The sequence below is a fragment of the Prosopis cineraria genome, unplaced genomic scaffold (assembly GCF_029017545.1).
Source record: "Prosopis cineraria cultivar Desert tree isolate PC_DT_omini unplaced genomic scaffold, ASM2901754v1 PC1768, whole genome shotgun sequence".
Classification (NCBI taxonomy): Eukaryota; Viridiplantae; Streptophyta; class Magnoliopsida; order Fabales; family Fabaceae; genus Prosopis; species Prosopis cineraria.
This window is the reverse complement of record NW_026557093.1, coordinates 6,437-20,250: the sequence shown is the minus strand read 5'-3', so window position 1 is coordinate 20,250 and position 13,814 is coordinate 6,437. Positions and strand designations below refer to the sequence as shown.

The 13,814-nt window shown below is 30.3% G+C and overlaps 1 protein-coding gene across 1 annotated transcript; it reads right to left on the bottom strand.

Moving 5' to 3' along the window:
• Nucleotides 1-8,806: 8,806 nt before the first annotated feature.
• Nucleotides 8,807-11,316, bottom strand: LOC129300834 (uncharacterized). Its single transcript, XM_054939425.1, has 4 exons — nucleotides 11,063-11,316; nucleotides 10,039-10,228; nucleotides 9,852-9,915; nucleotides 8,807-9,724 (listed from the first exon to the last, which is right to left on the bottom strand). The coding sequence occupies exons 2-4, from the start codon at nucleotides 10,194-10,196 to the stop codon at nucleotides 9,416-9,418; spliced, it is 531 nt and encodes a 176-aa protein (XP_054795400.1). The 5' UTR covers nucleotides 10,197-10,228; nucleotides 11,063-11,316; the 3' UTR covers nucleotides 8,807-9,415.
• Nucleotides 11,317-13,814: the final 2,498 nt, after the last annotated feature.

Below are 13,814 nucleotides of genomic sequence, written 5' to 3'. Positions count from 1 at the left end.
ACTTAGGGCTGGAAAACCTTTGTTACACAAACATTTAAAGATGATGATGTTGATGATAGTAATAGTAGTTGTAATACATGGTTTTGGAAGAGCTATTCAAAATGATGTTAAAAAATATTGGGTTCTGGAATCAATTGGTTAGAAGGTTGATTGAGCATAACATAATGTCTTGAGTTCAAGTTCTGAGTATACAGCCATGATTAAATTCTCAATAATAAATATGCCCTCCAAAAAAATGCTCATAAATTGCTGACCATATTAGTTTGAATAAAAAACTTGAGATACTGGAACCAAATGGGAAAAAAAAAAACCTTTAAAAAAGTAGGTTTTAAAAGCAGCCCAAAGATGATAAGCAAAATAGAAATGGAAAGTTATGTTGAATGTTGGGCTCTCATTTTCTTTTTTTGATATAGACATTGGGCTCTCATTCGAGACTTAAAATTTTGGTTACTTGCTAATATAACGGGCAGGACCAGAAGAAAGTGGGTCTGGAACAAGCGACGTTAAGTTTCCAGAGAAGAAGTGGGACCCTTCCAATCTCTTTTAGCTTTAAAATTTCTTGCCATTTGCCTAACTCTTATAATGTGCCAAAAAAATCATGCTTTCTTATAAAATGGAAAAAAAAAGTCACTGTGCTAAATAATTAAATGTATTTTTCTTCTTCTTTTGTTTTTGTCAAAAAAAAAATACCTTAACTAATTTTCTAAAAAAACCCATGTATGTCATGATGAGAGGATAATGAGGCTAACGGCTTACATAGAAGTATGACAAAAGAACTTAGAAAAAAGGAAAAATTTTATTCTAGACCCTTTCACTACAGTTAATAATAAAAGGGAGCCTCGTAAACTCCAAAAAGTCAATGCAAACCAAGGTATTGAAGTAAGATTAAAATGCAAAGTAGAATTACTTGATTGTCCATAGTGAAAAAAAAAAATAAAATAGCAAAATCTAGAGTGAAGGAAAGTCAGAGGAAGAGATGGAATCACATTGGAAGGTTCTCTCCCTCTCATTCCCCTCTCTTTTGCCTTCTCCAACATCACGAGCAACTGGTAATTTCTTTAATATCTGAATCTTTTTTATAATGAGTTTTAAAAATTTCTCTTGATTCTCTTTTATAATTAATTGAATGAGCTATTATAGGTTTTTTATGCACCTATCTTCTCTCTCCCCTAACAATGAAATGTGGCTCTCTTTACTGTCATTAACTTGTAAAATTGATAGTGGTATGAATTGTATAGTTGCCAACTATTGTAGTTCATTTTCATGTTGTTGTTATAAAATTTCCTAGTGTAGTTGTTTACATATCCAATTATAAAGTGCTTCTAAATAATTTTAATTTTGAAGCGTACCTATGCAAAGACTCATGATAAAAAGGCTAATTCTTCTAGGAACCAACTATACTGCATCTTCTATTTAAAGAGGAAATTTAAAAGTGTAGGAGGGAAATATGATTTATGAGGATGGCATTTTAGTTGAAAGATGGATAAGTAAATGGATGACATACCAAGGACTTAGAAGTATGATAACAAATAAGCTGTGACCTGAATGTAAGGATTTTATCACAAAATACAAAGTGATTTCAGCTGAAGAGACATTGACTCTTATAGATGATATTAGAATTAATCAACTAATTGAGGACAACAAAACCAATGTTCATATATATGTTAGAGAAATATCACAGTTAGACATCCAACAAGAGTAAGTTGTGAATTAACCTTTTTGTAATTTTAAAATTCAGATTAACAAAGTTGTTAGTTGGCATATACTAAGTTATTAACTTTCTTCTACACTTGTTAATGTTGCATATTGGAGCTGACTTGCAAAGGAAAGCTGATTGAGTCCTCCCAATTTGGTAATAATGAACATTCCTCCTTTAAAAATGAAGTTTTAAATAAAAGTTAAAGAATTAAAAATATATTTTAACTATTTTTATTTTATCTTATTAATTAATTTGGTATCAGACGACAAACAATGATTTTCGCACTGCATGCTTTGTCTGTCGGCAAGACGGCACAACGCTCTTTCATTATTTGCTCGTTCCTCGTCTCATCATTTTCCCTCATCCTTTCTCTAAATTTTCTAATTTCTTTTCATTTTTTTACTGTTCCCATGTTCTGTTTATCTTATTTGTTTTATTTCTTCAACTTACCAATATAAAACATTCTATTAATACTACACCGGCTATATCATAATTTTAAAGATAATAATTTGAAAACATAAATGATTAGTTTTAGCCATTAAGAAAAATAATCTTTAACAAAATTACCGGGAGATAGCTCAAATGGCAAGAAGAAGATGGTATGTATGCATAAAGTCGTCCTCATTTTTTTTAAAAAAAATAAAATTTATAGTAAATTATAATTATAAATGGCACAACTAAAATGCGTCTTTATAAGTTTCTTTCTTCGGTTTTTTTTTTTTTTTTAAGTGCTTATTTGCAGTAACAGTGGAAGTGCGCCGAACAGAGGCATACCTTTATAGGCCTAAACTTGAAAAGGCCTCAATTAGGCCCACATCCCGAATGCGGGAAAACCATTGTTACAAGAACATTTAAATCACCTAATGAGTGTGGTACATGTGGTAATGATATGTACTCCTTAGACATTATTTGGGAGTTTAATTTTTGAAGATATATATATACAGTATTGCTTGGGAGAGAACAATTCTCCGTTTGGTTTAAGGGGAGGGGAGGAGAGCTTCCCTCCCCTTGTTTGGTAAGGTGGAGGGGAGGGGAGATTTTTTTAAAATTTTCCCTCCCCTTCCTTCCCCTCTCTTTTAATCAAATACTATCTTAAATAGCCTTTAAAATTTTTTAAGGGATTAGTTTTATGACTTTAACTATGGTGATACTTTGGAAAAAAAAAATAAAAGACATTTAATTTCACTAACAAGGATTACATATAAAAAAATGCGTTAGTCTCTCACAACATATCGAATCAAAGTTTTAATTTTTGTATGTAAAGGTGGCCACATTTAGTGTCTAACGTTATTTTAAATAGATTTGTCTTTAATAAAAAATATATAAAAAAATTAATAAAAACACTTAAGTCCGAATTTGGTTAACTTCAAAATTTGTTGCATATCTCTTTATTATCATCATCATCATTATTATTTTACCTGAAGGTCTTTTCTGTTACAATCCACAAAGTTTTATGAACGCTCCTGTACCTCTTTATGTTTAACAAGGTATTAGTCCTTAAAACTATGGTCAATGTTAATTAAGGTCTCTAAAACCAATGTATAGTTAATGCGATAATATATTAATAATACAGTTAGAGCAAGAAAAAGGACGGGTTTAGGCTATATGAGCTTGGGTTTAAAAAGCCTTGTTACCTTAGATTTAAGTAATTTTTTTATTTCTCAACCTTTATTGATTGGGGTTAGGGTTAAACAAGAAATTCTATTTTTTATTTTTAAAATTTTACTTTTTAAAATTAAATTTATCATTACAAATTAAATTATTTTAAAATTTAAAACAAGTAATTCAAATAATAATTTTAAAGTACAAACACATAATTTAAAGTTTAAATTTAATTCAGTATTAAATATCATAATTTTTCAATGTTAAAATAAAGACAGACTTAAATAGATAGCTTGAGCTTGGTTTTCATAGTTTAAGGTGGTTGGGCTTTGGAGCTTTTTTATATAAAAATAAATCAATTTTCAAAGCTTGAGCTTAAAAGTTTTTAATGTAATATTGCGTTAAACAAAAATTAAGAATACCAGTCACGTTTAATGAAAAGCTTCTTGGACAAATTTCTCCTTTAACCCATGGAATAAATTATAAAAACGTTGACTCATGTTATTGCAGCTTTGAAAGATAAAAAAAAATAATTATATTTTGACAAATATATCTTGGACCGCGTGGATGAGAGGATGAGGGAGCTGGGGTTTTATTGGAGCATGATGGATCATGGAAGGGATTAAAACAAATCAGGCCTCCGGGATGGATGCTTGTTAGAGGTTTGTAATATAACGAAAATAATATATGACATTTATACATGTTAATTAGAAAAAAATATAATCATCAATCTCTATAATTTTATCAAATTTTATTTTTAATGTTTATAATTTTTTTAATATTTTTAGCTCTTATAGTTTCAGTTAGTTTAATGATGTTTGTTATTTAAATCCTTATATTTTCAGTGCTTTTCGTACATATAAAGACTAAAAACATTAAAAAAATTATAAATATTAAAAGTAAAATTTAATAAAATTATAGGGATCATTGATTTTGTTTTCTTTATAAATTAAAATGAATATTTATTAATTTCTTATAAATAGTGTGATTTTTTAAATCTTATGTTATCTATAGGTAGGTATCCTTAGTTATTTTAAAGGAAAAAAGTAATTATTTGGTTTATATAGTTTTTATTTGATTGTAACTCAATTTTTAAATTTTAATTTGTTATAACTTTATCCTTATAATTTTAATTTTGTTATAATTTAATCTTTAAATTTTGATTCGATATAATTTAGTTTCTATAATTTTAAGTTTTAACTATTTAATTTATAATATTGATCCTTATATTTTAAAAAATAAAATTATAAAAATAATTAATTTTGAAATTCATGGATTAACATTTTAAAGTGCAAAAAATTTTAATTTTTATAAAGATTATAGATATTAAAATTTCAAAATAATATATATCTCTGTAATTTTATTTTTTTCAAATATAAAGACCAATATTTTTAAATTACTAAAAGTATAGAGATTGAATTATAATAAGTCAAACCAAAAACTAAGTTACAAGCGAATCAAAACTATAAGGGCTAACCGATTAAGTTATAATGAATTAAATTTTAAGAGTTGAGTTAATTGTGTTAAAATTACAAAAACCTAACTCTTTCTTAAAGGAAAGGGGGATGCACATCTCCATACATGTAAACAAATATGTCAACACTAGATTTGCAATGAGGATTTTTTTTTTTTTTTAAGTGAGGGAGGTGACATTGTCATTAGGATAACTAACTCTTGACACATTATCATTTTATTTTTCACCCAACCAAATCATATGCACAATTTTCCCTTTTTGTAATTACATTTGAAAATTTATTTACATTCTAGGGACTTGAGACTTCATTTTCATCTGTGGATTTTGGAGGGACTTAGATGCAATCTTACCAAAAAAAAAAAAAATACTACTCCCTCCGTCCCAATTTATAAGACATTTTTAAATTTTTTTATCCTAAAATATAAGATACTTTAAATAAATTAAAATTTTATTAAATGCATTAATTTTAAAATTATTCTTTCTCTCTTTATAATTAATTTCCATCCCTTTTCTTTTTAATATATTAAATGAATTGTATTTTTAAAAGTTTATATGTTTGTTTTGAAAAGATAAAATTATTAAATATATTTAATAAAATTTATTGATATATAAAATTTTATTTAAAACTATCTTATAATTTAATATGGAGAGAGTATTATAAATGTAAACGTGGACTACCTATTTTATTTTAGGCCACAAAGCGTCTAGCTCGATCAAAGTGAACTGGCATCTTTCAAATAGCTTCGTACATTTATTGGCGCTAGATAACTAATCCACGTCATCTCATCAAAAGCACATTTAACTCACGTTTCAACACCGAACAGCCATCAACATATTCTTCAATTTTTTAAAAGAAAAGAAAAAAGGGTCAAATTATTTTTTTTAAATGAGAGTGAGTTTTAATTTGTTCATTTGAAAGTAACTAGTATCTCAAATCTAAGTCAACGTTAATTATCTCACAGATATTGAAAAATGTTGTTAAAGATTATTCACCTTGTTAAATTTGTCCCATGTTACAATTATTTTTCACAATTACTCCCTTTCTTTATTTATAAAAAGGTCAATTAATTAAAAAAATTACATAAGGTTTAACAAAAGTTAAAGGGGTAGGGGGAATTAAAGAAAGAACTATCTTGCGTTGTATTAAAGGTTACAAAATAGACATTACTTGCTATTTACTAGACATTCTGTACCAATGCTTGCTGAGAGTGATGTTTTGAATGAAGCTAATAGAAGAGTTTCTCCTTGAAACAAAGAATAGAGACTACTTAAATATAAAGGGTATTTGCAAGCGAAAAATCCTTAATCCATTGTAAAGCAGCTTTAAGACAAATCAAGTTGAAACAATTTGGATCAATGTAATAGTCAAGCTTTTCAAAATAAAACTGTGAACGTGAACCGAATTCAATATTAAGAGATCCGATCCGTGTGAACAATGGAAGGGTTCAATCTTTTAAAAATTACTCCTAATAAATGATTTACCATCTAACATAAAAAATTGCCTTTAATTTCTTTTTTCATTGATGCATGAGGAGAGGAGTATCTATGGAAAAAAAAATTATTTAATGATCTAGGCATTCTATAATATGACTCATATTTTGAATGGTGGAAACTACTAAATAACATTATATGGAGATGGAGTTCAAAAAAAAAAAAATAAAAACGTTCATTGTATTTGATTTATCTTTGTAAACCTTTCAATTTTCAATGATGACTTTATGTTTCTTGGGTAAAAAACAAATAAAAAACCAATACAAAGCGACATACATAAAGAAGAAAATTAACACCATCAAAACCATTCCATGCCTTAAAACAAAACTAGAAAGTAAGAAATGTTATCTCTGCCTTAAAAACTCCAAGAAACTAAAAGTCGTGTTGAAAAATAGGGATAACAGTTTTATAAAATCATCATAACGATTCCATTTCTATGTAAATAATAACTGCTACCTAGATAATAGATTTACTACCTCCACACATTAGATTGATTCCACGTAAAGAGAACCAAAAACATCAACAACGACAACAAACTAGCTACCAGTATTACAAACCACAATCTATCAAATCGATAAGCACAAGCTGAGATCTCCACCAACAAACTGAAATCATCAACATTCATATTGAAAAAATCTTATACCTCTTAGTTAGTGAGAAGTTGTAAAACTCACGATTAACCTTCGTACAAATTATCATTCTTTCAAATAGACAACATCTACCTCGTTGACACCAATCAAACCTCCATTCCCTTTTCAGCAACTTATATTAGGAAGAAACAACACACACCAACAAAAAGAGACCAAAAACCAACTATAAACCCACCCTCTTGTGATAGAAGTTGGCATAAAGGTTATAGAAAAGAATTCGCACTGACAAATAAATAAAAGCTCATACAAGGAAAATCTAGGAGAGAAAATTGAAAAAATTGTTGTTCTAACTCTGTCTCTCGCACACATATTTTGAAGATATCAATGCAAAATTACTTTTTAGAGAATGTCACTCCAAGGTCTATAAAGGGATATATTTGCAATCAAAACTCGAAGCATTCTAAAAAATCATTGCAGGAATAAGGTCCTTAAATGTAATAAATTTTGTGTTGATTACAAAAAACCCACCAATGCAGGTGGCTGAACCGCCTAGGTGGTTGTCTTCCCATCGGTGATAGTGGTGGCTTCGACACCAACAACAATGCCAAGCTTTTTTTTCATTTTTAATGTGACAGGGAAACTTTAGTAATCAACACACACAACTTTATTATAAATAAGGATTTTAAGCCTATTGTGAAGTTTTAGTTTTAGTTTTTTTTTTTAGCCTTGCATACAATTATTCCTTTTAAAAGGGCCCTGCATGATATTCTCCCATGATTTTTCCTTCTAAAACAACGAAGTCACGCCTTACTAGTCTCGGGAAAAAAAAGAAAGAAAGAAAGAAATTTTAAGTGGGATTACTTTAACAGAAACTCACAATGAAGGACCCTTAAAGATAATTAATTACACTAGAAGACCAAATAATTTTGATATTATTCTACAGGATCAAAGCACCCACTTTGTTGTGAAAAGACACAAATACCTTCATGTGTATACTATATAATCTTTTAACAACTCCCTATGCAAAAAAAAAAAAACTAGTCCCATTCACATTTTAACGACAATCATTTTTTTTATTAACAATTTTAAAAAAATTAACTTAGTGGTAAAGAACAGTTGTTGTGATTTGATGAACAAACCCTTATTTACAAAAAAAAAATAAATCTAATTTTCATTCTAACGGCAACCAATTTTATTATTAACAACTTCAAAAAATTAACTTAATGGTGAGAGGAACAAATGTTGTGATTTGATAAATAAGTTTTAATTTGAAAAAAAATAAGTACCATTTTCATTCTAATAACAATCAATTCCTTTATTAATAACTATAAAATATTAATTTACTTGAGGAATTGCTATAATTTGATTAACAAGTCTATATTTGAAAAAAAAAACAAGTTTTATTATCATTTTAAGAACAATCAATTCCTTGACCACAACAAAAATATATCAAGGATAGACTTATCTTTTCACAGTAAATTTTAATCACATTTAGGTTTTTTGGTTCTGTAGAATAATATTATAATCTTTTGGCCCTGCAACATAATTAATTATCTCTAAGGGTCTTTGATTGTGATATTCCCTTACTTTAAGCATCAATCTATCTTAATTCTCTACAGGCAAGAAAAATAAAATAAAATCATATATTAGAGATTGGGATTTAACAGAAGTTTGAATCAGGTGAAGGCAATAGTCAACAGATTCTGCTTGATTGAGAAGCATGGTTTTGGCCACACAACTAGTAAGAACCTTTTATGCACAGCATGTCACAACAGAACCAATCACTCCGAATAACGCCCCCAAATTGGCATCCACTCCACTGAGTACGATGATCTAACACTCACTGTACAATTGAATGACGTGAGGTGTTACTACACACACACACACCTTCATTTTGTAATTATTTTTATTGGCTGTTTAACAAGTAATCGTATTTTATTATCTGTTCAATTGAAAAAAGAGATTCAAATTCAAACAAAACTACACACCGAGATTCAATTCAAAGGAAAAGAGCCACGGCGTGCACGAAACACGAGAAAAAGACACTTCTTTTTATCATAGGAGGTGGTTCATGTTCACATTTGCAACATGGACCATATTATACTAAGCTGGTTGGCTCAAAGATATTTTGTACATATTTCCCTTCTTCAGCCGCCAAGTTTCATCAAGGACCTGATAATGATTCATCACGTAAAATTTTCCTTTCCTCTAAACCTACTTACAAATTAAAGAGGATGGAAGACCCTAAAAGAAGAACCAGAGAGGACCTATCCCACTAAATACACCCAAACCAAACCCCCTCTCGTTTTTACATCTTTCTAAACCAACACATGATTCAGTCCACCGTCCACATGACACATTTACAAACACTTTCCGAACAAATATTTACACTAGGCAGAAAAAAAGACGATGTTTCTCTCTTCTTGCTCTTCAGAGACATTCAAAATTCTTCATGGTGTCGTAGTTCATGTGATCTTCTTTCTATTCCGTAATAATGCATTCTAAAAGCTTCTCTTCCTCTAATTGGATCTATTCTGAAAGATGGATGTGTTTTTCTTTCTAGGCCAGAGCAGGGATGCTGCAATTTCGCCTGTCCCTGTCAAGGCAATCGAACCCCTCGATCCTCACGACCGGATTGTTCCCAAAATTGGCTCGGACACAGCCTCCCTTCCTTGTGGAAGACGCCGGAGACGGTGCTCGAACCGGTGGGGAAGAAGCCCAGATCGGCGGCGACAGCGGGGAGAACTTTTCATCACCAAATCGAGCGTCCTGAATCAATGGGTTCTCTACTCTACTCGGCGGTGACCCGCAAAAAAAGGGGGGCGACGAGGCCATCTGTGTGCATGGTTGTTCTATCCCATAATCACCCTGCAGCCCCAAACATCACCAAGAAAAAAATCAACCAAAGACATAAATCTTAGAATCTTAAAAACCACTGATCGTCAGGCAAATTATTTATATTCATATAATGAGGAAATCAACGAAGGAGGGCCACCTCAGCGAGGATGAAATCCAATGGATCAGACATAGGTTTTGTGTCACATATCTCTGACTGGCAGCTGCAGAATAAACGAAAGAAAGTTTAAATAAACGACTTTATCTAATTAAAACGTGAAGTACAAATCTAACGGGAAAAAGGAACAGCAAAAAGCATATGTAAAATCAAATAGATGAGCAGCTACCTGACATGCCACCAGAAGGATCTAACGGGATGGTCGTTAACGGCGACGTTTAAGAGGCTGAGGCGGCGAGGTTTGGGACAAACCACATGGTCTCTGCTGCTCATCTCTTCACGGGTTGCGACGACGACGTTTTGCTTCTGGATCACACAGTGGTTCATCTTCCTTGAGGACTATCAACAATTGGAATAACCTGGTTTCCAAAGCCAAACAATATATAGAGACAAAAGATTTAGGATGATAATCTAAAACTGTAGTATTCAAAACTAAATGACTAAAGAAATATTAGAAGTTTGGACTTATTCAGTATCTTAAACAGTAAGAACAAAGTCGTGCATAAAAATTTGAAAAGCTCGACATTAAGATCTGGTCAAACCAAAACAAGATTAAAAAATTATTACATTTTGAACTTTAAAATTAATATTATCAACCACCCATCGCCGTCCTCCGATAGCTACTAACCCTTACCTAAAGAGTTAATTAAGACCTTGCAGATTATTGGAGGGAAACCATAATAAATTTTAATTATGAAAAATCATTTTAAAAAAAATACGTAGCCAAACAAATTTGAATTTCTGCTCATTCAGAAACCGAATCTGTTTTCTGATTTCTCTTTCCCCTTCTTTTCCTTTTTGAGGAAGCGAGAATTTAAATATTTTGAGATAGCGATTGAGCTCTCGCACATCGCAGGATAGATCTGGCAAAACATTCAGCACTCTTTACCTCTAAAGAGAAAATACTTTGCAGTCGAATAGGCCAAAACTTCAACTCTTAATTTTCATTTTCTTAAACAACCAAAAAAAGGAAGGAAAAAGGTTGGAGCAATTTGTTGGCCTAGCGGACGTCCAAATCAAAATCTTCATCTTCTCGAAACTCAAAGCACGTAAGCAGAAATACGATCCAGAAGAGAAACGAAATAAGATAAAAGTGATACAAATTCGAATTCACGAAAAGGGGGAAAAAAATCCGATCTCCGAAGGCAGTTAGGAAATCAACATCAGAAGACTCTGAAAGAGCCAAAAAATACCTGTATGCTTCACTGTACAGTTCTGATACGAAGCCTGAGAAACACTCGAAAAATATTCACCAAAAAAAAAAAAAAAAGAGGTAAGTCAATTAGGATTTGGGTAGGGGTGAGGCTGAGAAAAGAAGAGCTTGAAGAGGATGGGGAAAGAGGTGGTGGGTCAGATTTATACAGGAGGGGAAGAGAGAGAAAGCGAATCAGGAAACGAAAACGGAGAGAGAAAGTGAAAAAGAAAAGTGAGGGAGAGATGAGGCAGGGAGTGAAGGTGGGAGAAAGAAGGAGCAACACAAGGTTCCAACCACACTTGGTCCATGGGTATTTAATATATCTATTTTTTATTGTATTATTTAATATTTATGCTTTTTCCTGTTTAGTCATTGTTTTTTTTTTTTTTTTTGAAGCATTATAAAAATGAGTCATGCGGGCGGTGCCTCATGCGCGAGACTACATTGAGTTTTGCACCCAGAAGAAAACATTATTTATTAATCTTTTTTTAATTTCTTAATTAGTTTGTCGTGAAAAAATCTTGAAGAATAAATAATTAATTTAATCCAACGGGTGTTTCCTGATTCCTCACGGAGCTTACCACATCGTTACGACTCGCTACCTGATCTTGACGCGTGTCAATCCTGGATCTGGGTACTATTCATTATTTAAGAGGCCGAAAAAGGAAGAGCAACCAATCACGTGGTGGTGTGAAAACGACGCCGTTTTCAGTTCCGGCGTACTTGACCGTAAGGTTTGGGCAAGGCGAGAGTTAGGGCTATACAAAAGTCTTTCAATCTTATTTGATTCAGTCCAATTTGAGATGGTCTCAATTTTATTTGGTCTGTATAGACACTGGTTTTTCAGGATTAAAAAAACTAAAAAAACCACACTATTTTTTCGGGTTGGACTGGACAAGAGACCAGGCACCCGGATCACTTGATCCAGTCCAGTCCTATTAATTTTTTTATTATAATTATAATTAATTTATTTTTGACAAATTTTTAAAGTGTAATTGATGCTAAGGAGATAATTGTATGAAGATTTGTTAAGTTTGTTTTTAAATTGTTGTTGTAATATAGTGTTGTTAAATTTTGTTGAGTACTATTTTTGTTAAAGTTATAAATTTAAATCATTTGGACTATAATAGAAATATTTTTTTCTTATTGTTGGAAATTATTATGGATTTATTATTATTATAAGTGTTTTTATTATTTTAATTGAGTTTATTATATTGAAATAGATTATTACCTCTCATAGAATAAAAAGAGGAAAAAAAAAAGATAAGTGAGTACTGGATTGACAGGATCAGTCTCCCAATCCTATGGACCAAGTCCGATCCTGTTAAATCTTTGGGTTATCATTGAATAAGATTGGACTATAGATTACCTAACCCAATCTTTTTTATAAAAGAGATTGAACTTCGAGTCAAGGTGAAGTCCAGTGCCATCATATTTTTTGTGCAGTCCTAGCCAGAGTAACCAGAGACATGCCGTCCAGTGAATCAAGTCATGAACACAATATTGAATTGTTTAAAATTCTCTGCCAAAAAATATTTAAAATTCAGTTTATTAAAAAAAAAGCTAAATATATTCAGCTCAATTCGATATTTTAATTATTTAAATTCAATTGATTCGTGAGCAGCTTAATTCGTCTATACTTCTGTTGGGCCTTTGCCGCCCAACAACATTGTGATCTTAAAAAATAAATAAAAAGTTGATTGAGATGGGAAATAATTAAAAATAAAAGGATTGTTTCTTTTTTATTTAAAGCAAGTGGATCTGGATCTGTATTTGTAAAATTTGTGAATTCCGGTGGTAATAGTGATGGGGAAATTCCGCACAAATCTGGGCCTAATTCTGTCTAAAACTAAAAAAATTATAAACCTTATTAATCCTATCTTAAAATTTAATAAATTTTTAATTTTACCCTATTAAAAATCATAAAAAATTTTTGTAAATATAATCAAAATAAATAACAATTTTGTTTTATAAACAGAATTAGAGGAATATACATATATTAGAATATCTTGCATTGTACTTCCTCTCATTTTTGTTATAAAGCATTTTCTATAAGAAATAGATAATCCTTATTATATGTCATTTAATAGAGTATTGACTATGTTTTTTTTAATATTATCCCATTTAAAATAGTTAATCACAAGAAAGAATATAATACAAATATACAATTTTTTATTATTTAAATATGGGTAAAATCATTAATTTACTCCATTTTCCAACAGAATTAATAATTTAACTACATTTCTTTAATTCTAATTAGAGATACTTTATAGGAGCATCATATACTAGACTTAAAATAGACTGATAAAATAACATGTGGGTAAAAAGACAGAGTTGTATACAAAAGTTAATTCTACATATAGCATATATATAAACATTTTGTAACATCCTGATTTTTTATATAATAAAGAAATTGTGGAATTTAGGTTTTGAGAAAACAAAATGATAATAATAGGAATTTATATTATTTGAGGTTATTTAGAAATAATATTATGGTTAGGTATTTAATTATGAATTTAAAATTTAAATTTAAAATCACATAAGCAATATTTAGTTAAGATATAATATAAATAATTTTTTTTATGTATGTGTTGAAAAAAGAGAGAAGGTAGAAGGAACAAAAAAAGGGGGGTGAAAGGTTGTTGTTTCTAAGTCCCACATTGGTTAGATGAGGGAAGAGAAGAGGTGCCTTCATGTATAAAAAGGAGGGGGTGTGTGCATTAGGAAGCATGAGAGGCTAAGATGCAATT